The sequence below is a fragment of the Pseudophryne corroboree genome, chromosome 7, assembly GCF_028390025.1.
Source record: "Pseudophryne corroboree isolate aPseCor3 chromosome 7, aPseCor3.hap2, whole genome shotgun sequence".
NCBI lineage: Eukaryota > Metazoa > Chordata > Amphibia > Anura > Myobatrachidae > Pseudophryne > Pseudophryne corroboree.
This window is the reverse complement of record NC_086450.1, coordinates 282,547,633-282,569,384: the sequence shown is the minus strand read 5'-3', so window position 1 is coordinate 282,569,384 and position 21,752 is coordinate 282,547,633. Positions and strand designations below refer to the sequence as shown.

The window sequence follows — 21,752 nt, the reverse complement described above, 5'->3', positions numbered from 1 at the left end:
GGTGGTGTTAAGAGAAGTACATACTGTACTGTTTAAATAGAGCTTTAAAAAAAATATATAAAAATAAAAATTAGAAAATGGAAGAGAAGGAAAACAAACTAGTTACGTCATGTCACAGTTCACATGCCTGCATATCGGCGCTATGTGTAAGTCTCAGTGGTTAAAGCATGCAGTGTGTATCTACCTTTGCTGACCTTTTGTGCAGCTACTACCGGTTTAAATAGGTCATTGAGTTCTTGCAGTTCCTTCTTTTTGTCATCCTTTTTGCTTTTCTTTTCACCTTCCGGCTGCGCTACCTAAAGAATAGAAAATAGAGTCCATCAATTTCAGAACAGCTCTGTGCAAAATGGATCCCATTCTTTTATGATTGCACTGTTTTTTTAAGACACTTAAAGCTACAATCCCATGAAAAAAATTTGTATTATTTTGTTATTCACAAATCACTGTGGTTACCGTTCAGACGACACACGGAGTTGCTAATTTTTTTCCTTAGGATTTCTCCTTAATCTGCTTTTTATTCATTATTTATAGACCGACTGATGAGGTAAGCATGACATATGTATGATGTAGTGAGCAGCATCACGTGATTGAGGGGAATCTGCGTCAGATTGGCTCACAGAAACCAGACACTTCCATCTGTTAGAGGTTTTTTTTGCAGTGTCAAACATATGAATTGTTTATCAGATTACTGTGCAGCCTATACACACTGATCTATTCTTAGCTCATTGTATATGTTCTTTAATGGAATCGGGAGGTCGGGAATATTAAATTAAATGTGCGTATAGTGTAATGGGCGCGATCAGCACTGTAAGTGGAGGCATTTGATTATCGCCCCGTGATATCCCGTCACGTAAGATGGAGATCAAGGGTGCGATAACATGTGACTTCGCATAGACTCCATTCAGAACAACAGATAGAAAATGGGAGATGTTGCTTGTGCTGTTAATTAGCTTGTTTATTAGGGATTTGTTCCACACCCTCTCTGGTTACTAAATCATATGACTGGTTATTATAGTAGTAAATGAAGACACTTAGCATTTGTAAACAATTCCTATTTTAGCAATGTATATTTTGTATGACGAGTCGACTTGTCGTGTGTCACAAGAGCCTCTGTAATAGAAAGTAGGTAAAAAGGTTTACGATGAATTGATTCCAAAACACATTTGAGATTATTTGCTTCTTAATTATTTTATTTTGAATTTAGCTTCCTTCGTTATGAGGCTTCTTGCCGATGCATATTAATCGGTGATCTTGTGAATATCCACACTGCTACCAAACACTGCATATGGTGACAGGACACAGGATCAATAACGGATTGGGCATACTGTCCTCGTCTTGCTGGTCGTCCTTGTTCTCATCATTGTCACTCAAATCAATCAATGACATAGGTATCCCTCCCAGCGGAGCCGCGCCCACAGGCCCATGATGATCGATCATGATGATACTTTGCCTAAAACCTGCCTGGGAAAATTACCTACACAATGGTGAAAGACGCATCGCAGTCGGTTCAGTGGTTTCGGAGTTTATGGCAATCGGACTAATGACCTCATTTCTAAGATGTATAGAAAAGATTTTTTATTTTTATTTTTTTTATATACACAATTTTTTTCAGGGGATTGCAGCTTTAGTAAAACAAATGGCAATCGTGCTACTTACTACTCGAGGGTTATGTTGACCAAACTTCACCTGGTGAGTAACATTTTTGATGAATTTTTGCTGCTTGGCTCCTTTCTTGTTCTTAAGTCCAAATGTCTTGTCCTTCAAGAAAAAGCAAATTAAAAAAAATGTTATTCAGAAGATTAATAATGTTCTGATAGATATGCTGCGATTTTAATGGCCAGAAAGTTTATTTTAGAACTATGTGGCCACAAATCACTGCATGTGTGCACACAAAACTAGTGACTGATCACTACCTATGGGTTTAGTGCTAGTCAGAGCACATCATATCATGATTAAGGAACCTATTCAGTTTTAGTGAAGTTTTGCCAATTTAGGAAAACTGCACCTGCTATCAGCCGCATGCTGGGGGACGCCCAGCAATGCAATTACATTGCCAAATAAGGGAAGCCCCTTCGCCTCCACAGCCTGCCTGCGTAGTCAGTCCGACACTATTTTCTCTATCGCAACAGTCGCATGTGACGTCACGCCGCCGCAGAGAACCCGCCTCTGTTTCCGACCTCACACACCCACTGCACAGGGTTAGCAACCCTGCAAATACTTTCTTGGTCTTGCGCAAGCAAGCACGCACACATACATACATACTTCTGGAAAAATGCAGAGCCGCAAATTTCAGTAATTTGAACAAAATCCTCTAAAGTAAAGCCTACTGTTCTAAATACTAAATTACCCACAAAATGCACCACTCCCGGACAGTGATGTCCAGATTGGGCCCTCCTTCATATAACCATCTAGATGGGGTCCCCTGCATCACCTAAGTACTTCAGTACCGCTGGGAAAGCAGAGCACTGTACAGTAGTCTCACATTGGCCATATTGCAGAAAAGAGGATTTTGGTACTTACCGATAAATCCATTTCTCTGAATCCTCTAGGGGACACTGGAACTGTTCCTTAGACATTAGGAGTGTAAAGCTTGCAACCGGAGGTGTGGCACAATCTAAAATTAGTATTGTCTGCACAGCCGGCTCCTCCCCCTTCACATCCCTCCTCCCTCAGTTTTGAAAATTTGACTGAGAGACTAGGACATGATACTATAGCACCTGGCGAGGAACCGAACCGTACAACATATCAAACAGCATCTAAGAAACTAAAGAAAAAGGAGGAATTTGGTACTTACCGATAAGAGGATTTTGGTACTTACCGATAAATCCATTTCTCTGAATCCTCTAGGGGACACTGGAACTGTTCCTTAGACATTAGGAGTGTAAAGCTTGCAACCGGAGGTGTGGCACAATCTAAAATTAGTATTGTCTGCACAGCCGGCTCCTCCCCCTTCACATCCCTCCTCCCTCAGTTTTGAAAATTTGACTGAGAGACTAGGACATGATACTATAGCACCTGGCGAGGAACCGAACCGTACAACATATCAAACAGCATCTAAGAAACTTCTTTAACCGAAAAACCAACGCCGTTTGAACGAACTGTTTGAACAAGAACATTGAACACAGCAGGGTTGACAGCACCGAGGCGGGCGTCCAGTGTCCCCTAGAGGATTCAGAAAAATGGATTTATCGGTAAGTACCAAATTCCTCCTTTTTCTTTCATCCACTAGGGGACACTGGAGCTGTTCCTTAGACATTAGGGGACGTCCCAAAGTTTTCCCCCCAGGGAGGGAGTGCTGTCTATAGCCTGCAAAACCAAACGTCCGAACTTAGAAACTTCGGACGCAAAGGTATCACACTAGTAAAATTTTGCGAACGTGTGGGTTGATGACCACGGCGCCGCTCTGCAAAGTTGAGTAGTGGAAACACCCCTGGCAGCCGCCCAGGAGACCCCCACCGATCGGGTGGTAGGAGCACCCGACTGTACCGAAACCTGTTTACCACAGGAAATATAAGCTTGACGAATGGCAAGTCTAATCCATCGAGATAGAGACTGCGTAGAAACCGGCCAACCCTTCTTTGGCCCATCATAAAGGGCAAACAAATGGTCCGACTTCCTGAAGGACGACATAGCTTGTACGTACACCCGTAAAGCCCAGACAACATCCAAGAACACGTCACCATCTGCGAGATACTGGAAAGATGGGACCACAATTGGCTGGTTTACATGAAACCCCGAAACAACCTTAGGAAGGAAATCCGCTCTTGTACGGAGTTCCGTCCGATCCTCATGAAAAATAAAAGACTCTTACACGGTAAGGCTCCTAACTCAGAAACCCGCCTAGCCGAAGCCAAGGCCAGCACGAACATTACCTTCCAAGAGAGATATTTCAGGTCTTTTCTCGGTAACGGCTCAAAGAGTGTCGATTTAAAAAAAAAAAAACGAACACCAGATTTAAATCCCATGGTGCAGTGGGAGGACGAAAAGGGGTTGTATCCTCAGAACCCCCTGTAAAAAGGTTTGAACCTCTGGTCAGAATGCCAACCGCTGTTGAAAAAGGATGGAAAGAGTCGACACTCGAAACTTCAGAGATCCCAGCCTCAGACCTAAGTCTAGGCCGGCCTGAAGGAAAAGTAAAAGTCTGGATAAGTGGAAGGTCGTCGAATTCCAGCCATATTCCTGACACCAGTCTATGTACTTCTTCCAAATCCTGTAGTAGTGCATGGCGGTGACCGGCTTCCTAGCAGTAAGCATCGTAGGAATGGCCGTTCTAGGTATACCTCTATTCCTTAAGATCCGGGTTTCAATAGCCACGCCGTTAAACGCAGCCTGTTCAGGTCTGGGTGGTGAAACGGTCCCTGAGATAGCAGGTCTCCTCTCTGAGGTAACCTCTTAGGTCTGAGTATTTCAACCTCTTCAGAAACCTGGGTATGAGTGGGAAACGGTGGAAAAATGTAAACCTTCTTGTAACACCAAGGAAGTGTTAATGTGTCCACTCCGTCTGCTGCAGGATCCCTTGTCCTGGACACATATCTGGGCAGCTGGAGGTTTTGCCGAGATGCCCTTAGGTCGACTTGAGGTAGACCGCATCTCCTCACCACCATGTTGAAGATACGTGGACGCAGGCACCACTCTCCCGGATGCATGTCCTTGCCGAGAGGATGTTTCGCCTTTCCGCCCACAACAAGATCCTTGTGGCTACTCTTAACGCCATCCTGCTCTTTGTTCCTCTCTGACGGTTTATGTAAGCCGTCGTTGCGACATTGTCCGACCGTGTCCTCACATACTGACCCCTTGACCAGGTCTTCGGCTAGGAGAAGCGCATTGTAAACTGCTCTTAATTCGAGAATGTTGAATGGTAATCTGTTCTCCTGTAACGTCCATCATCCCTGAAACGGACGGTCCACGCAGACGGCAGCCCAACCTCTGAGACTGGCGCCCGTTGTCAGGATCCTCCAATCCCAATTGCCGAATTTCTTTCTTCGTATGGTTGAAGTCTGATTCTTCGATGAAGAAGCCAGGGTGAACCTGCTCCCTGAGCAAGGTGGTTTATCTGGAATGGTCGGGAATGAAGTCTGCCGTACTGGAGAGCTTCGAACGACGCCACCAACTTCCCGAGAAGTTGCCCACAGAGGTGTAGAGAAACAGTCGGTGTCCTCAGTACCTGGGCCACTAACTTCTGTATGTTCTGGATTTGGACTCTTGGCAGGAAAAATAAGAATTTACTTACCGATAATTCTATTTCTCGTAGTCCGTAGTGGATGCTGGGGACTCCGTCAGGACCATGGGGAATAGCGGCTCCGCAGGAGACAGGGCACAAAAGTAAAAGCTTTAGGATCAGGTGGTGTGCACTGGCTCCTCCCCCTATGACCCTCCTCCAAGCCTCAGTTAGGATACTGTGCCCGGACGAGCGTACACAATAAGGAAGGATTTTGAATCCCGGGTAAGACTCATACCAGCCACACCAATCACACTGTACAACCTGTGATCTGAACCCAGTTAACAGCATGATAACAGCGGAGCCTCTGAAAAGATGGCTCACAACAATAATAACCCGATTTTTGTAACAATAACTATGTACAAGTATTGCAGACAATCCGCACTTGGGATGGGCGCCCAGCATCCACTACGGACTACGAGAAATAGAATTATCGGTAAGTAAATTCTTATTTTCTCTGACGTCCTAAGTGGATGCTGGGGACTCCGTCAGGACCATGGGGATTATACCAAAGCTCCCAAACGGGCGGGAGAGTGCGGATGACTCTGCAGCACCGAGTGAGAGAACTCCAGGTCCTCCTCAGCCAGGGTGTGCCCCTGACCAAGTAGCAGCTCGGCAAAGTTGTAAAGCCGAGACCCCTCGGGCAGCCGCCCAAGATGAGCCCACCTTCCTTGTGGAATGGGCATTTACATATTTTGGCTGTGGCAGGCCTGCCACAGAATGTGCAAGCTGAATTGTACTACACATCCAACTAGCAATCGTCTGCTTAGAAGCAAGAGCACCCAGTTTGTTGGGTGCATACAGGATAACAGCAAGTCAGTTTTCCTGACTCCAGCCGTCCTGGAACCTATTTTTTCAGGGCCCTGACAACATCTAGCAACTTGGAGTCCTCCAAGTCCCTAGTAGCCGCAGGTACCACAATAAGCTGGTTCAGGTGAAACGCTGACACCACCTTAGGGAGAAACTGGGGACGAGTCCGCAGCTCTGCCCTGTCCGAATGGACAATCAGATATGGGCTTTTGTGAGACAAAGCCGCCAATTCTGACACTCGCCTGGCCGAGGCCAGGGCCAACATCATGGTCACTTTCCATGTGAGATATTTCAAATCCACAGATTTGAGCGGTTTAAACCAATGTGATTTGAGGAATCCCAGAACTACGTTGAGATCCCACAGTGCCACTGGAGGCACAAAAGGGGGTTGTATATGCAGTACTCCCTTGACAAACTTCTGGACTTCAGGAACTGAAGCCAATTCTTTCTGGAAGAAAATCGACAGGGCCGAAATTTGAACCTTAATGGACCCCAATTTGAGGCCCATAGACACTCCTGTTTGCAGGAAATGCAGGAATCGACCGAGTTGAAATTTCTTCGTGGGGCCTTCCTGGCCTCACACCACGCAACATATTTTCGCCACATGTGGTGATAATGTTGTGCGGCACCTCCTTCCTGGCTTTGACCAGGGTAGGAATGACCTCTTCCGGAATGCCTTTTTCCCTTAGGATCCGGCGTTCAACCGCCATGCCGTCAAACGCAGCCGCGGTAAGTCTTGGAACAGACATGGTACTTGCTGAAGCAAGTCCCTTCTTAGCGGCAGAGGCCATGAGTCCTCTGTGAGCATCTCTTGAAGTTCCGGGTACCAAGTCCTTCTTGGCCAATCCGGAGCCACGAGTATAGTTCTTACTCCTCTACGTCTTATAATTCTCAGTACCTTAGGTATGAGAAGCAGAGGAGGGAACACATACACCGACTGGTACACCCACGGTGTTACCAGAACGTCCACAGCAATTGCCTGAGGGTCTCTTGACCTGGCGCAATACCTGTCCAGTTTTTTGTTCAGGCGGAACGCCATCATGTCCACCTTTGGTCTTTCCCAACGGTTCACAATCATGTGGAAGACTTCCCGATGAAGTCCCCACTCTCCCGGGTGGAGGTCGTGCTGAGGAAGTCTGCTTCCCAGTTGTCCACTCCCGGAATGAACACTGCTGACAGTGCTATCACATGATCTTCCGCCCAGCGAAGAATCCTTGCAGTTTCTGCCATTGTCCTCCTGCTTCTTGTGTCGCCCTGTCTGTTTACGTGGGCGACTGCCGTGATGTTGTCCCACTGGATCAATACCGGCTGACCTTGAAGCAGAGGTCTTGCTAAGCTTAGAGCATTGTAAATTGCTCTTAGCTCCAGTATATTTTGTGGAGAGAAGTCTCCAGACTTGATCACACTCCCTGGAAATTTTTTCCTTGTGTGACTGCTCCCCAGCCTTTCAGGCTGGCATCCGTGGTCACCAGGACCCAGTCCTGAATGCCGAATCTGTGGCCCTTTAGTAGATGAGCACTCTGCAGCCACCACAGAAGAGACACCCTTGTCCTTGGAGACAGGGTTATCCGCTGATGCATCTGAAGATGCGATCCGGACCATTTTTCCAGCAGATCCCACTGAAAAGTTCTTGCGTGAAATCTGCCGAATGGAATCGCTTCGTAAGAAGCCACCATTTTTCCCAGGACCCTTGTGCAATGATGCACTGACACTTTTCCTGGTTTTAGGAGGTTCCTGACTAGCTCGGATAACTCCCTGGCTTTCTCCTCCGGGAGAAACACCTTTTTCTGGACTGTGTCCAGAATCATCCCTAGGAACAGCAGACGTGTCGTCGGAGACAGCTGCGATTTTGGAATATTTAGAATCCACCCGTGCTGTCGTAGAACTACTTGAGATAGTGCTACTCCGACCTCCAACTGTTCTCTGGACCTTGCCCTTATCAGGAGATCGTCCAAGTAAGGGATAATTAAGACGCCTTTTTTTTGAAGAAGAATCATCATTTCGGCCATTACCTTGGTAAAGACCCGGGGTGCCGTGGACAATCCAAACGGCAGCGTCTGAAACGGATAGTGACAGTTTTGTACCACGAACCTGAGGTACCCTTGGTGAGAAGGGCAAATTGGGACATGGAGGTAAGCATCCTTGATGTCCAGGGACACCATATGGTCTCCTTCTTCCTGGTTCGCTATCACTGCTCTGAGTGACTCCATCTTGATTTGAACCTTTGTATGTAAGTGTTCAAATATTTCAGATTTAGAATAGGTCTCACCGAGCCGTCTGGCTTCAGTACCACAATATAGTGTGGAATAATACCCCTTTCCTTGTTGTAGGAGGGGTACTTTGATTATCATCTGCTGGGAATACAGCTTGTGAATTGTTTCCAATACTGCCTCCCTGTCGGAGGGAGACGTTGGTAAAGCAAACTTCAGGAACCTGCGAGGGGGAGACGTCTCGAATTTCCAATCTGTACCCCTGGGATACTACTTGTAGGATCCAGGGGTCCACTTGCGAGTGAGCCCACTGCATGCTGAAACTCTTGAGACGACCCCCCACCACACCTGTTTGTACGGCCCCAGCGTCATGCTGAGGACTTGGCAGAAGCGGTGGAAGGCTTCTGTTCCTGGGAATGGGCTGCCTGCTGCAGTCTTCTTCCCTTACCTCTATCCCTGGGCAGATATGACTGGCCTTTTGCCCGGTTGCCCTTATGGGGACGAAAGGACTGAGGCTGAAAAGACGATGTCTTTTTCTGCTGAGATGTGACTTGGGGTAAAAAAGGTGGATTTTCCAGCTGTTGCCGTGGCCACCAGGTCCGATGGACCGACCCCAAATAACTCCTCCCCTTTAAACGGCAATACTTCCATGTGCCGTTTGGAATCTGCATCACCTGACCACTGTCGTGTCCATAAACATCTTCTGGCAGATATGGACATCGCACTTACTCTTGATGCCAGAGTGCAAATATCCCTCTGTGCATCTCGCATATATAGAAATGCATCCTTTAAATGCTCTATAGTCAATAAAATACTGTCCCTGTCAAGGGTATCAATATTTCCAGTCAGGGAATCCGACCAAGCCACCCCAGCGCTGCCCATCCAGGCTGAGGCGATCGCTGGTCGCAGTATAACACCAGTATGTGTGTATATACTTTTTAGGATATTTTCCAGCCTCCTATCAGTTGGCTCCTTGAGGGCGGCCGTATCTGGAGACAGTAACGCCACTTGTTTTGATAAGCGTGTGAGCGCCTTATCCACCCTAAGGGGTGTTTCCCAACGCGCCATAACTTCTGGCGGGAAAGGGTATACCGCCAATAATTTTCTATCGGGGGAAACCCACGCATCATCACACACTTCATTTAATTTATCTGATTCAGGAAAAACCACATGTAGTTTTTTCACACTCCACATAATACCCTTTTTTGTGGTACTTGTAGTATCAGAAATATGTAACATCTCCTTCATTGCCCTTAACAAGTAACGTGTGGCCCTAAAGGAAAATACGTTTGTTTCTTCACCGTCGACACTGGAGTCAGTGTCCGTGTCTGTGTCTGTGTCGACCGACTGAGGTAAAAGGACGTTTTAACGCCCCTGACGGTGTTTGAGACGCCTGGACAGGTACTAATTGGTTTGCCGGCCGTCTCATGTCGTCAACGACCTTGCAGCGTGTTGACATTATCACGTAATTCCTTAAATAAGCCATCCATTCCGGTGTCGACTCCCTAGAGAGTGACATCACCATTACAGGCAATTGCTCCGCCTCCTCACCAACATCGTCCTCATACATGTCGACACACACGTACCGACACACAGCACACACACAGGGAATGCTCTGATAGAGGACAGGACCCCACTAGCCCTTTGGGGAGACAGAGGGAGAGTTTGCCAGCACACACCAAAAACGCTATAATTATACAGGGACAACCTTTATATAAGTGTTTTTCCCTTATAGCATTTTAATATATATAGTCATATCGCCAAATAAGTGCCCCCCCCCTCTCTGTTTTAACCCTGTTTCTGTAGTGCAGTGCAGGGGAGAGCCTGGGAGCCTTCCCACCAGCATTTCTGTGAGGGAAAATGGCGCTGTGTGCTGAGGAGAATAGGCCCCGCCCCCTTTTAGGCGGGCTTCTTCTCCCGTTTTTCTGAGACCTGGCAGGGGTTAAATACATCCATATAGCCCCCAGGGGCTATATGTGATGTATTTTTAGCCAGAATAAGGTACTATCATTGCTGCCCAGGGCGCCCCCCCCCAGCGCCCTGCACCCTCAGTGACCGCTGCTATGAAGTGTGCTGACAACAATGGCGCACAGCTGCAGTGCTGTGCGCTACCTTATGAAGACTGAAAAGTCTTCTGCCGCCGGTTTCTGGACCTCTTCACTTTTCGGCATCTGCAAGGGGGTCGGCGGCGCGGCTCCGGGACGAACCCCAGGGTGAGACCTGTGTTCCGACTCCCTCTGGAGCTAATGGTGTCCAGTAGCCTAAGAAGCCAATCCATCCTGCACGCAGGTGAGTTCACTTCTCTCCCCTAAGTCCCTCGATGCAGTGAGCCTGTTGCCAGCAGGACTCACTGAAAATAAAAAAACCTAACAAAAAACTTTTACTCTAAGCAGCTCTTTAGGAGAGCCACCTAGATTGCACCCTTCTCGGCCGGGCACAAAAATCTAACTGAGGCTTGGAGGAGGGTCATAGGGGGAGGAGCCAGTGCACACCACCTGATCCTAAAGCTTTTACTTTTGTGCCCTGTCTCCTGCGGAGCCGCTATTCCCCATGGTCCCGACGGAGTCCCCAGCATCCACTTAGGACGTCAGAGAAATTCTCAATTTCACCGTGTCCAAAATGAGACCGAGTAACTGAATCAGTTGAGTCGGAATGAGGTTGGACTTCTGGAAGTTCACTATCCAACCGTGCTGAATGAGAAATTGGTGAGATGTCTGAGCATCCCTTATCAGCTTCTCGGGAGAGGAGGCCTTGATCAGAAGATCGTCTAGATAAGGAATTATTGTGACCCCTAATAGCCTCAATCCCGCAACCATGACCGCCAAGATCTTCGTGAAGATCCGTGGGGCTGATGATAGGACGAATGGTAGGGCTCTGAATCGGTAAGGATCCCTCACCAGTGCAAACCTTAGGTAAGCCTGGTGGGGGGACCAAATTGGGATATGCAGGTATGCATCCTTTATGTCCATGGACACCATGAACTCTCCCAGATTATGTTGTCTATCCAAAGTTCTGGCGAGGTGTTGGTCCATATGTCCTGAAAACCTTCCAGACGTGCGGCCACCAGGGGGGACCCCAGGTGAGCTGGGAGACCGTTATACCACGGTCTTATCAGCAGGTTTCTCCTGCTTTCTGGTTGTTGCCTGTGAGCGGCCTCTACCTCTGCCCCCATGTGCCGGCGCACCTAAATCTCTTTCTCAGGCTGGAAAGGACTGAGATCTAAACGAATTAAACATTGGACCCGAATAACCTCTCTTAACTTGTGGAGTGGTTCTCGTATGAGTAGGTAGGAATGTGGAGTTCCCTGCCGTAGTCTGTGCAATCCATTTGTCCAACTCTGGACCGAAAAGCATTTCACTCTGGGCCATAAAATCCGTCTAGCAGATATGGCCGATGCGGAGATGCGCGATGCAATGCTAGTATCCTTTGAGGCCTGACACAAGTATGAATTTGTAAACCCTTAGAAACTGGTTTAAAACTTTTAAATTGAGTATCGGCCTGACCGTCCCGTCCGGCTTTGGCACGACAAAAAAAACTGGAATAAAACCCCGTTCCTCACTGAGAGGCGGGAACTGGAACAATGACCTCTGACCGTAGTCATTTCTGAACTGCCGTCAGTTGAGCTTTTGTACCCTGTATTCAGTCAGTTGGGTAATGTCTTCCAAGCTATTTTCCTCCTCAATAGCCTGTATAATACGGCTAGCCCATGCTCTCCTGGCCTCGTAAACTCAAGCACAGATGAGCGCAGGTCTCGGTCGCACCTGCTGCTACAAAAATCGACTTCAAAGCCGTGTCAACCTTACTGTCTGAAGTATCCTTTAAAGTCGTTACATTCGGTATCGGTAAGATTGTCTTTTTTGACAACTTTCCTAGGGAGGCATCCACCACCGGCGGAGTGTCCCCTTTATCCATTACACCCTTAGGTAAAGGGTACGTTACTTGAAACCCTTTCGGATATTGAAAACGTTTATCCGGGTGTTTCCAAGCCTCCTCCATTTGAGCTTGGAGAGATTCAGGAATGGTAAAAAACTGATGAAAGTGGTTCTTGGGATTCGAATAATTCGAATTCCTCAGGTTCCTTAACCTCTTCTGCCTTAAAGTTCAGGCTCTCTTTCACCGAGTCAATTAATGAATCAAGACCCAAGATCGCCATATCCTCTTCCAGAGAATCGGCATCTAAAATAGATTCAATCAACTCACCTTCCTCCGTATCCATAATAAGACCCTCCTCTGATACTGGTACAACAGGAAAAGGTCTTTTAACTGCCTTGCGCACATTCTTTTCTGCTTGTGCGGGCGGCATTAACTTGATGAGAAATTCTTCCATCGTCTTAGAGAATCCCGCAGCCCATTCCGATTGCTGCTTGCGTGATTCCGCCATTTCCTTGGAGATTCTGTCTGCAAGGGTATCCTCCCATGACCTAGACGGAGCACTGCTCCCAGGTGGAGCGTCCTTGTCCAGGCAGGAGTCTCACACCTCGGAGCTGCCAACTCGCGTGCTCTTCTTGCTATACTACGTACAAACATAGTAGGTCCTAAAGGTCTTGGCTGGTGCTTTAGACATGTTGTGCCCGCTTGTACGGGTTTAAACCGCCTATCAGACTAATATGCAGCGCTTTCACCCTTTAACGTAGGAAGAGAAAGACTGTATTAAGTGACGGAAGCGAAAGTCTTGGAACCGGCTGGGAAAACCTTTCCTATCTTTATGTAAGAAGGGAAGAGGACAAAAATAAATGAATGCAAAATAAATAAATAAATAAAAACAACAAAAGCCGGTTTGTAACCCTCACCGACCCAACTGTAAATCAGCTAAGATGTTAAGGCCCATACACACTTGACGATAAAATGAGCGACGTCGTTCATTTCAGCCCTCATCAACGACGTCGCTCATTATATCGTCAAGTGTGTATGCATCCGACGACCACCGATGCGCGGCCCCGCGGGACGTTAACGACCCTCGCTTATCTGTGGAGCATGTATGCTCAATTTCCACTATGGTCGTTACCGACCAGAGACGTTGTTGAATGTGTATGGTGTGAACGACAAAAGACCAACGACCAAGCCACTGTTCACCAGCTCATTATTTTAATAAACTGTTCAGCTTGGATGCTTCAACGATGAATGGTCTTTGGTCGTTGGTAGTGTGTATGCTCATGTCGTTTGCTCAGCTGTTCAAGGGAAGTCGTTAACAACGTGTGCATCGTCAAGTGTGTATGGGCCTTTAGGGTTGTCACTTGCTTCCCAGTATTTTCTTCAGGATCTTTGTATAGAATTCCTTTGAAAATATAAACAATAAAAGCAGAATTAAGTCTCAGGAGATCCAAATACTTATATATATATATAAAATTTCGCCAGCAGAGGGAGCCTTATTTAATAATAATAAAATCCTTGTGGATTAATTTTATTGGATACCTAAAAAGAGAGGGAGGGCTAATCCCTGCCCCTCAGATTTGGCGCCTATATGTGTAATTAAGATGGCCGCCATTGAAATATTTAGGACACTTCAATACCTAACATTACGTCGAGGAGCCCATGTAACTAACTCCCGCTGAGGAGTCTACTACCCCCTCAATGCTGTGCCCTTATCCATACGCGGCTCAGGATCACAGCCGTGCCGACTAAACTTTTCACCCCCGCACTGCAGCGCCTCTTCCAGCGCGCACCCTCTGGGACCTATCTCATCGGGTCCCACAGCGGTGCTTTCTTCTCAGCTATCAGGCGCGGGGAGGGAGACCCGCCGAGCGCAGCCGAGTCTGTATTACCTCAGCTGCGCTGTGTACAGTGGCGTCTCTCCCCGCCAGTGTGCGCGCGCTACGGGACCCGTCTTGCACGGTCTCCTCGCAGCGTTTCAAAGAAAGCATTAAGATACGCGGGGAGGGGGGGGGGGGGGGAGACCACGACACCTGCAGAGCCTTCTGTGTTCCCCGCTAATGTGCGCGTGCTACGGGATCTTTCTAACACGGTCCCATAGCGGCACTTCCCAAGAAGATATAAAACGCGAGGGGAGGGGGGGGGGGCAGAGCCTGTCTTAGCTTCAGCTGCGCTGTCTCTCCCCCCAGCGGCTGTACTAGACCTGGGAGACCTACTGCTTTCCCATATTAATATTAATCATCTAAACTAGGGCCCATTTATTAACCACCAGTACTCACTCCGGGAGGATCTCCTGTCGAGAGATGCAGGTCCCTTGAAAAGGGATCTTTGTCTCCTGAAACACCGCTGGCTTTGTCTCCCTTTTCATAGGGAGCAGCTTCCAGTATTAACAGTTCTGATATCTGTCGAGAGATGCAGGTCCCTTCAATAGGGATCTTTGTCTCTCACTAATCAGTGGCTTTGTCTCCCTTTTCATTAGGGTGACGCAGCCATTATCAAGAAAAAAAAAAAAAAATTTCAGTCAGGAGCTGAGTTGCTCCACGTGCTGCACCTCCAGCACAATTTTCAAAACTGAGGGAGGAGGGATGTGAAGGGGGAGGAGCCGGCTGCGCAGACAATACTAATTTTAGATTGTGCCACACCTCCGGTTGCAAGCTTCACACCCCTAATGTCTAAGGAACAGCTCCAGTGTCCCCTAGTGGATGAAAGAGAAAACAACATACCACATCTGACTGGATACAATCTACAGCCAACCCAATCAGGTGCAACACACAACCCATCACATCTGGCAACTTTACACTTTCTCTGTTGCAAAACACTTGGGTATTTTGATGAGGAGAGGGCATTACAGAAGGTCTTCATTTAAAAAGGGACAAAATGTTCAAACCCTTTAAACTCTTCAGAGCAACAGAATGTGGAGAATATGGTCTACCCATTTACCCTAAATAACTACAGGGATTTACCATATAGGGGTATATGCAATAGCGGGCGAATTAGCAAAATAGGCGAATTCCGGGCCGTTTTCGCCTCCAAAAATCAATTCGCCTATGCAGTGCAGTCATTTTTCGCAAAAAAACGGCCCGTCAAAATTCGCCTTTTCTCAATTCGCCTTTTTCCGAATTCGCCTTTTCTGCAATGGTACAGATGCTGCAATTCGCCTCCAGCATATTCAATTCAAGTTTGGAAATTCGCCTGCAGTGCTTTTAGACAGCAAATTCGCGATTTTCACTCCGCCACACTTTGGAGGGTGAAAACAAATAAAAAATTTTTAAACATGTTTTTTTTTGTGTTTTTTTTTTTAGGAATAGCAGATCTATTTATATTAGAAGGGATTAGGTTTTTTTTTTTTTTTTGGGGGAGGCACAAATATTATTTATATATTTTTTAAAATAATATTATTTTTTTATTTTTTTTATTGATGGAACGGTAAAATCCGGGGAAAAAATGGCGTGGGGTCCCCCCTCCAAAGCATAACCAGCCTCGGGCTCATTGAGCTGGTCCTGGTTCTAAAAATGCGGGGGAAAAATTGACAGGGGATCCCCCGTATTTTTAAAACCAGCACCGGGCTCTGCGCCTGATGCTGGTGCCAAAAATACGGGGGACAAAACGAGTAGGGGTCCCCCGTATTTTTAACACCAGCATCGGGCTCCACTAGCTGGACAGATAATGCCACAGCCGGGGGTCACTTTTATACAGTGCCCTGCGGCCGTGGCATCAAATATCCAACTAGTCACCCCTGGCCGGGGAACCCTGGGGGAATGGGGACCCCTTCAATCAAGGGGTCCCCCCCCCCCAGCCACCCAAGGGCCAGGGGTGAAGCCCGAGGCTGTCCCCCCCCCATCCAATGGGCTGCGGATGGGGGGGCTGATAGCCTTTGTGTTCAAAAAAAAAGATATTGTTTTTTCCATTAGTACTACAAGTCCCAGCAAGCCTCCCCTGCAAGCTGGTACTTGGAGAACCACAAGTACCAGCATGCGGGAGAAAAACGGGCCCGCTGGTACCTGTAGTTCTAATGGAAAAAAAATACCCAAATAAAAACAGGACACAGACACCGTCGACAGTAAAACTTTATTACACACTGCCGACACACACATACTTACCTATGTTCACACGCCGACATCGGTCCTCTTCTCCATGTAGAATCCCGGGGTACCTGAAAATAAAAGATCAATTATACTCACCTCAACAGGCTCCAGAGATAAATCCACGGACTTGGCAAAAAAAGAAAGCGCATTTACCCGCACCAAAAACGGACTGAAAGGTGTCCCATGCTGACACATGGGACACCTATCCACGATTAAGATCTGTCAGTGACAGTTGTCACTGACAGGTCTCTAAGCCAATCAGGAAGCGCAACTTCGTTGCGCTAACCTGATTGGCTGATCGCTGTGACAGCGCATCGCACAGCTCCCTCCATTATATTCAATGGTGGGAACTTAGCGGCTAGCGGTGAGGTCACCCGCCGGTCAGCGGTGACCGGCGGGTGACCCCACCGCTAGCCGCTAAGTTCCCACCATTGAAAGTAATGGAGGGAGCTGTGCGAGGCGCTGTCAGAGTACAGACGGCGTCCAGCCAATCAGATGAGCGCCACGGCAGTAGCGCTTCCTGATTGGCTGAAGGGACATCAGTGACAGGAGTCACGTGATGTCCCGGCATTCGGGGAGAGGGGTCCCATGTGTCAGCATGGGACCCCTTTCGGTCCGCAGGTCCGGTTGTTCGTTTTCTTTTTTTGCCAAGTCCGTGGATTTATCTCTGGAGCCTGTTGAGGTGAGTATAATTGATCTTTTATTTTCAGGTACCCCGGGATTCTACATGGAGAAGAGGACCGATGTCGGCGTGTGAACATAGGTAAGTATGTGTGTGTCGGCAGTGTGTAATAAAGTTTTACTGTCGACGGTGTCTGTGTCCTGTTTTTATTTGGGTATTTTTTTTCCATTAGAACTACAGGTACCAGCGGGCCCGTTTTTCTCCCGCATGCTGGTACTTGTGGTTCTCCAAGTACCAGCTTGCGGGGGAGGCTTGCTGGGACTTGTAGTACTAATGGAAAAAACAATATCTTTTTTTTTAACACAAAGGCTATCAGCCCTCCCATCCGCAGCCCATTGGATGGGGGGGGACAGCCTCGGGCTTCACCCCTGGCCCTTGGGTGGCTGGGGGGGGGGGGACCCCTTGATTGAAGGGGTCCCCACTCCCCCAGGGTACCCCGGCCAGGGGTGACTAGTTGGATATTTGATGCCACGGCCGCAGGGCACTATATAAAAGTGACCCCCGGCTGTGGCATTATCTGTCCAGCTAGTGGAGCCCGATGCTGGTGTTAAAAATACGGGGGACCCCTACTCGTTTTGTCCCCCGTATTTTTGGCACCAGCATCAGGCGCAGAGCCCGGTGCTGGTTTTAAAAATACGGGGGATCCCTGCCCGATTTTTCCCCTGCATTTTTAGAACCAGGACCAGCTCGATGAGCCCGAGGCTGGTTATGCTTTGGAGGGGGGACCCCACGCCATTTTTTTTTCGGGTTTTTCCCCGTTTTTTCCCGTTTTTTAAAATCGCGGTAAAATCCGCAAAATCGGCCGATTTTCGCCCGCGACTCTGGCGAATCCGTTTTTCATTGCATATGGTGAATTCCGGAAGCCACCTTCCGGAATTCACCTGGCGAATTTGGTCGAATTGAAAAAACGGCGATAATTGCCGCGATTTCGCCCGCTATTGCATATACCCCATAATGTGTAGAGTTCCCTCAATCTTTCATTTTGAAAGAAAATTTCTGAGACAGATGAGACTAAATTGCTACAAAATAAGCATGACTTCTGCAAAATCATACACAAAACAAAGCTACATATACATTTTGACATAATTTATTAATAAACATGTCTGTTCTGCCGCAAAAACAATCAAGAACTTCGTATCTAGTGACCTAATAAAATGTATTTTGAACATTCTAGCATAATGATCAAGACACTTAGTTACATGTTGTATCAACTTTTACATTTTGGTTTAATGATCCTTCAGTAAAGTGGTTACACCCAATAGTTTCTGTGGTGATGTCAGCAGGGCCGGGATCTACAATTAGGCAGCTGCCAAGGGGCGCAACAGAATCCACCTAGCAAAAAAATTAAGGATGTCTCTGTATGCGGCCTTCTTCTTTTACACTATGCTGGCCACTGCTGTGGTTCTAATCAGGTGCACCCACCACTATCAGGCTGTACCACATTGATGTTACACGTGCTGACACGTGTAACATCAAGTCATGTTAAGCCACATAGGACACAAATGTAACTATGACTCCCAAAGGCCGCCACAACGGCGGCTCCTCATAGCCCTGATGCACCTCCTCTAGGCCTCTGGCTCTCCAGAAGCAAGCAGCACCTGACTACATGTCTGCACCCGCAGCGCCGCTGTAATGCTGCTGCCACCTGCAAGAGGTATCCTGCCAATGCTGAGGGAAAAAATAAGATTTTACTCACCGGTAAATCTATTTCTCGTAGTCCGTAGTGGATGCTGGGAACTCCGTAAGGACCATGGGGAATAGACGGGCTCCGCAGGAGACTGGGCACTCTAAAAGAAAGATTAGGTACTATCTGGTGTGCACTGGCTCCTCCCTCTATGCCCCTCCTCCAGACCTCAGTTAGGATACTGTGCCCGGAAGAGCTGACACAATAAGGAAGGATTTTGAATCCCGGGTAAGACTCATACCAGCCACACCAATCACACCGTATAACTCGTGATACTATACCCAGTTAACAGTATGAAATATAACTGAGCCTCTCAACAGATGGCTCAACAATAACCCTTTAGTTAGGCAATAACTATATACAAGTATTGCAGACAATCCGCACTTGGGATGGGCGCCCAGCATCCACTACGGACTACGAGAAATAGATTTACCGGTGAGTAAAATCTTATTTTCTCGGACGTCCTAGTGGATGCTGGGAACTCCGTAAGGACCATGGGGATTATACCAAAGCTCCCAAACGGGCGGGAGAGTGCGGATGACTCTGCAGCACCGAATGAGAGAACTCAAGGTCCTCCTCAGCCAGGGTATCAAATTTGTAGAATTTAGCAAACGTGTTTGCCCCTGACCAAGTTGCAGCTCGGCAAAGTTGTAAAGCCGAGACCCCTCGGGCAGCCGCCCAAGATGAGCCCACTTTCTTCGTGGAATGGGCTGTTACTGATTTAGGATGCAGCAATCCAACAGCAGAATGCTCCAGCTGAATTGTGCTACAAATTCAGCGAGCAATAGTCTGCTTAGAAGCAGGAGCACCTATTTTGTTGGGTGCCTACAGGATAAAAAAACGAGTCAGTTTTCCTGACTCCAGCCGTCCTAGAAATATAAATTTTTAAGGCCCTGACTACGTCCAGTAACTTGGAATCTTCCTAGTCCCTAGTAGCCGCAGGCACTACAATAGGTTGGTTCAAGTGAAAAGCTGATACCACCTTAGGGAGAAACTGGGGACGAGTCCTCAATTCTGCCCTATCCATATGGAAAATCAGATAAGGGCTTTTACATGACAAAGCCGCCAATTCTGACACACGCCTGGCCGAAGCCAAGGCCAATAACATGACCACTTTCCACGCGAGATATTTCAAATCCACAGTTTTAAGTGGCTCAAACCAATGTGATTTTAAGAAACTCAACACCACGTTGAGATCCCAAGGTGCCACAGAAGGCACAAAAAAGGGGCTGAATATGTAGCACTCCCTTTACAAATGTCTGAACTCCAGGCAGTGAAGCCAGTTCTTTCTGGAAGAAAATCGACAGAGCCGAAATCTGGACCTTAATGGAACCCAAATTTAGGCCCATAGTCACTCCTGACTGTAGGAAGTGCAGAAAACGACCCAGCTGAAATTCCTCTGTTGGGGCCTTCCTGGCCTCACACCACACAACATATTTTCGCCAAATACGGTGATAATGGTTTGCGGTTACTTCTTTCCTGGCTTTTATCAGCGTAGGAATGACTTCCTCCGGAATGCCCTTTTGCTTTAGGATCCGGAATTCAACCGCCATGCCGTCCAACGCAGCCGCGGTAAGTCTTGGAACAGACAGGGCCCCTGCTGTAGCAGATCCTGTCTGAGCGGTAGAGGCCATGGGTCCTCTGATATTATTTCTTGACGTTCTGGGTACCAAGCTCTTCTTGGCCCATCCGGAACCACGAGTATCGTTCTTACTCCTCGTTTTCTTATTATTCTCAGTACCTTTGGTATGAGAGGTAGAGGAGGGAATACATAAACCGACTGGTACACCCACGGTGTCACTAGAGCGTCCACAGCTATTGCCTGAGGGTCCCTTGACCTGGCGCAATATCTAGTTTTTTGTTTAGGCGGGACGCCATCATGTCCACCTGTGGCCTTTCCCAACGGTTTACCAACAGTTGGAAGACTTCTGGATGAAGTCCCCACTCTCCCGGGTGTCGGTCGTGTCTGCTGAGGAAGTCTGCTTCCCAGTTGTCCACTCCCGGAATGAACACTGCTGACAGTGCTAAGACGTGATTTTCCGCCCATCGGAGAATCCTTGTGGCTTCTGCCATCGCCATCCTGCTTCTTGTGCCGCCCTGTCGGTTTACATGGGCGACTGCCGTGATGTTGTCTGATTGAAACAGTACCGGCTGGTTTTGAAGCAGAGGCCTTGCCAGACTTAGGGCATTGTAAATGGCCCTCAGTTCCAGAATATTTATGTGTAGGGACGACTCCTGACTTGACCAAAGTCCTTGGAAATTTCTTCCCTGTGAGACTGCCCCCCAGCCTCGAAGGCTGGCATCCGTGGTTACCAGGACCCAGTCCTGTATGCCGAATCTGCGGCCCTCTTGAAGATGAGCACTCTGCAGCCACCACAGTAGAGATACCCTGGTCCTTGGAGACAGGGTTATCAGCCGATGCATCTGAAGATGCGATTCCGACCACTTGTCCAAGAGGTCCCACTGAAAGGTTCTTGCATGGAACCTGCCGAATGGAATTTTGCTTCGTAAGAAGCTACCATTTTTCCCAGGACTCGTGTGTAGTGATGCACCGATACCTGTTTTGGTTTCAGGAGGTCTCTGACTAGAGATGACAGCTCCTTGGCTTTCTCCTGCGGGAAAAACACTTTTTTCTGTTCTGTGTCCAGAACCATCCCCAGGAACAGCAGGCGTGTGGTAGGAACCAGCTGTGACTTTGGAATGTATAGAATCCATCCGTGCTGTTGTAGCACTTCCCAGATAGTGCTACTCCGACCAACAACTGCTCCATGGACCTCGCCTTTATAAGGAGATCGTCCAAGTACGGGATAATTAAAAACTCCCTTTTTTCGAAGGAGTATCATCATTTCTGCCATTACCTTGGTAAAGACCCTCGGTGCCGTGGACAGTCCAAACGGCAGTGTTTGGAATTGGTAATGGCAATCCTGTACCACAAATCTGAGGTACTCCTGGTGAGGATGGTAAATGGGGACATGTAGGTAAGCATCCTTGATGTCCAAGGATACCATGTAATCCCCCTCCTCCAGGCTTGCAATAACCGCCCTGAGCGATTCCATCTTGAACTTGAATTTTTTTATGTATGTGTTCAAGGACTTCAAATTTAAAATGGGTCTCACCGAACCGTCCGGTTTCGGTACCACAAACAGTGTGGAATAGTAACCCCGTCCTTGTTGAAGTAGGGGCACCTTGACTA

The 21,752-nt window shown here is 47.8% G+C and overlaps 1 protein-coding gene across 1 annotated transcript in view; it reads right to left on the bottom strand.

Annotated features, from left to right (window-relative positions):
* ZC3H15 (zinc finger CCCH-type containing 15) overlaps positions 1-21,752 on the bottom strand; it is a 169,805-nt gene that overhangs the window by 142,135 nt on the left and 5,918 nt on the right. Inside the window, exons 2-3 of the mRNA XM_063934165.1 lie at positions 1,687-1,758; positions 185-296 (exon numbers count right to left, since the gene is read on the bottom strand). Coding sequence (XP_063790235.1) covers positions 185-296; positions 1,687-1,758 — 184 coding nt within the window. The remainder of the gene's footprint in view (positions 1-184; positions 297-1,686; positions 1,759-21,752) is intronic.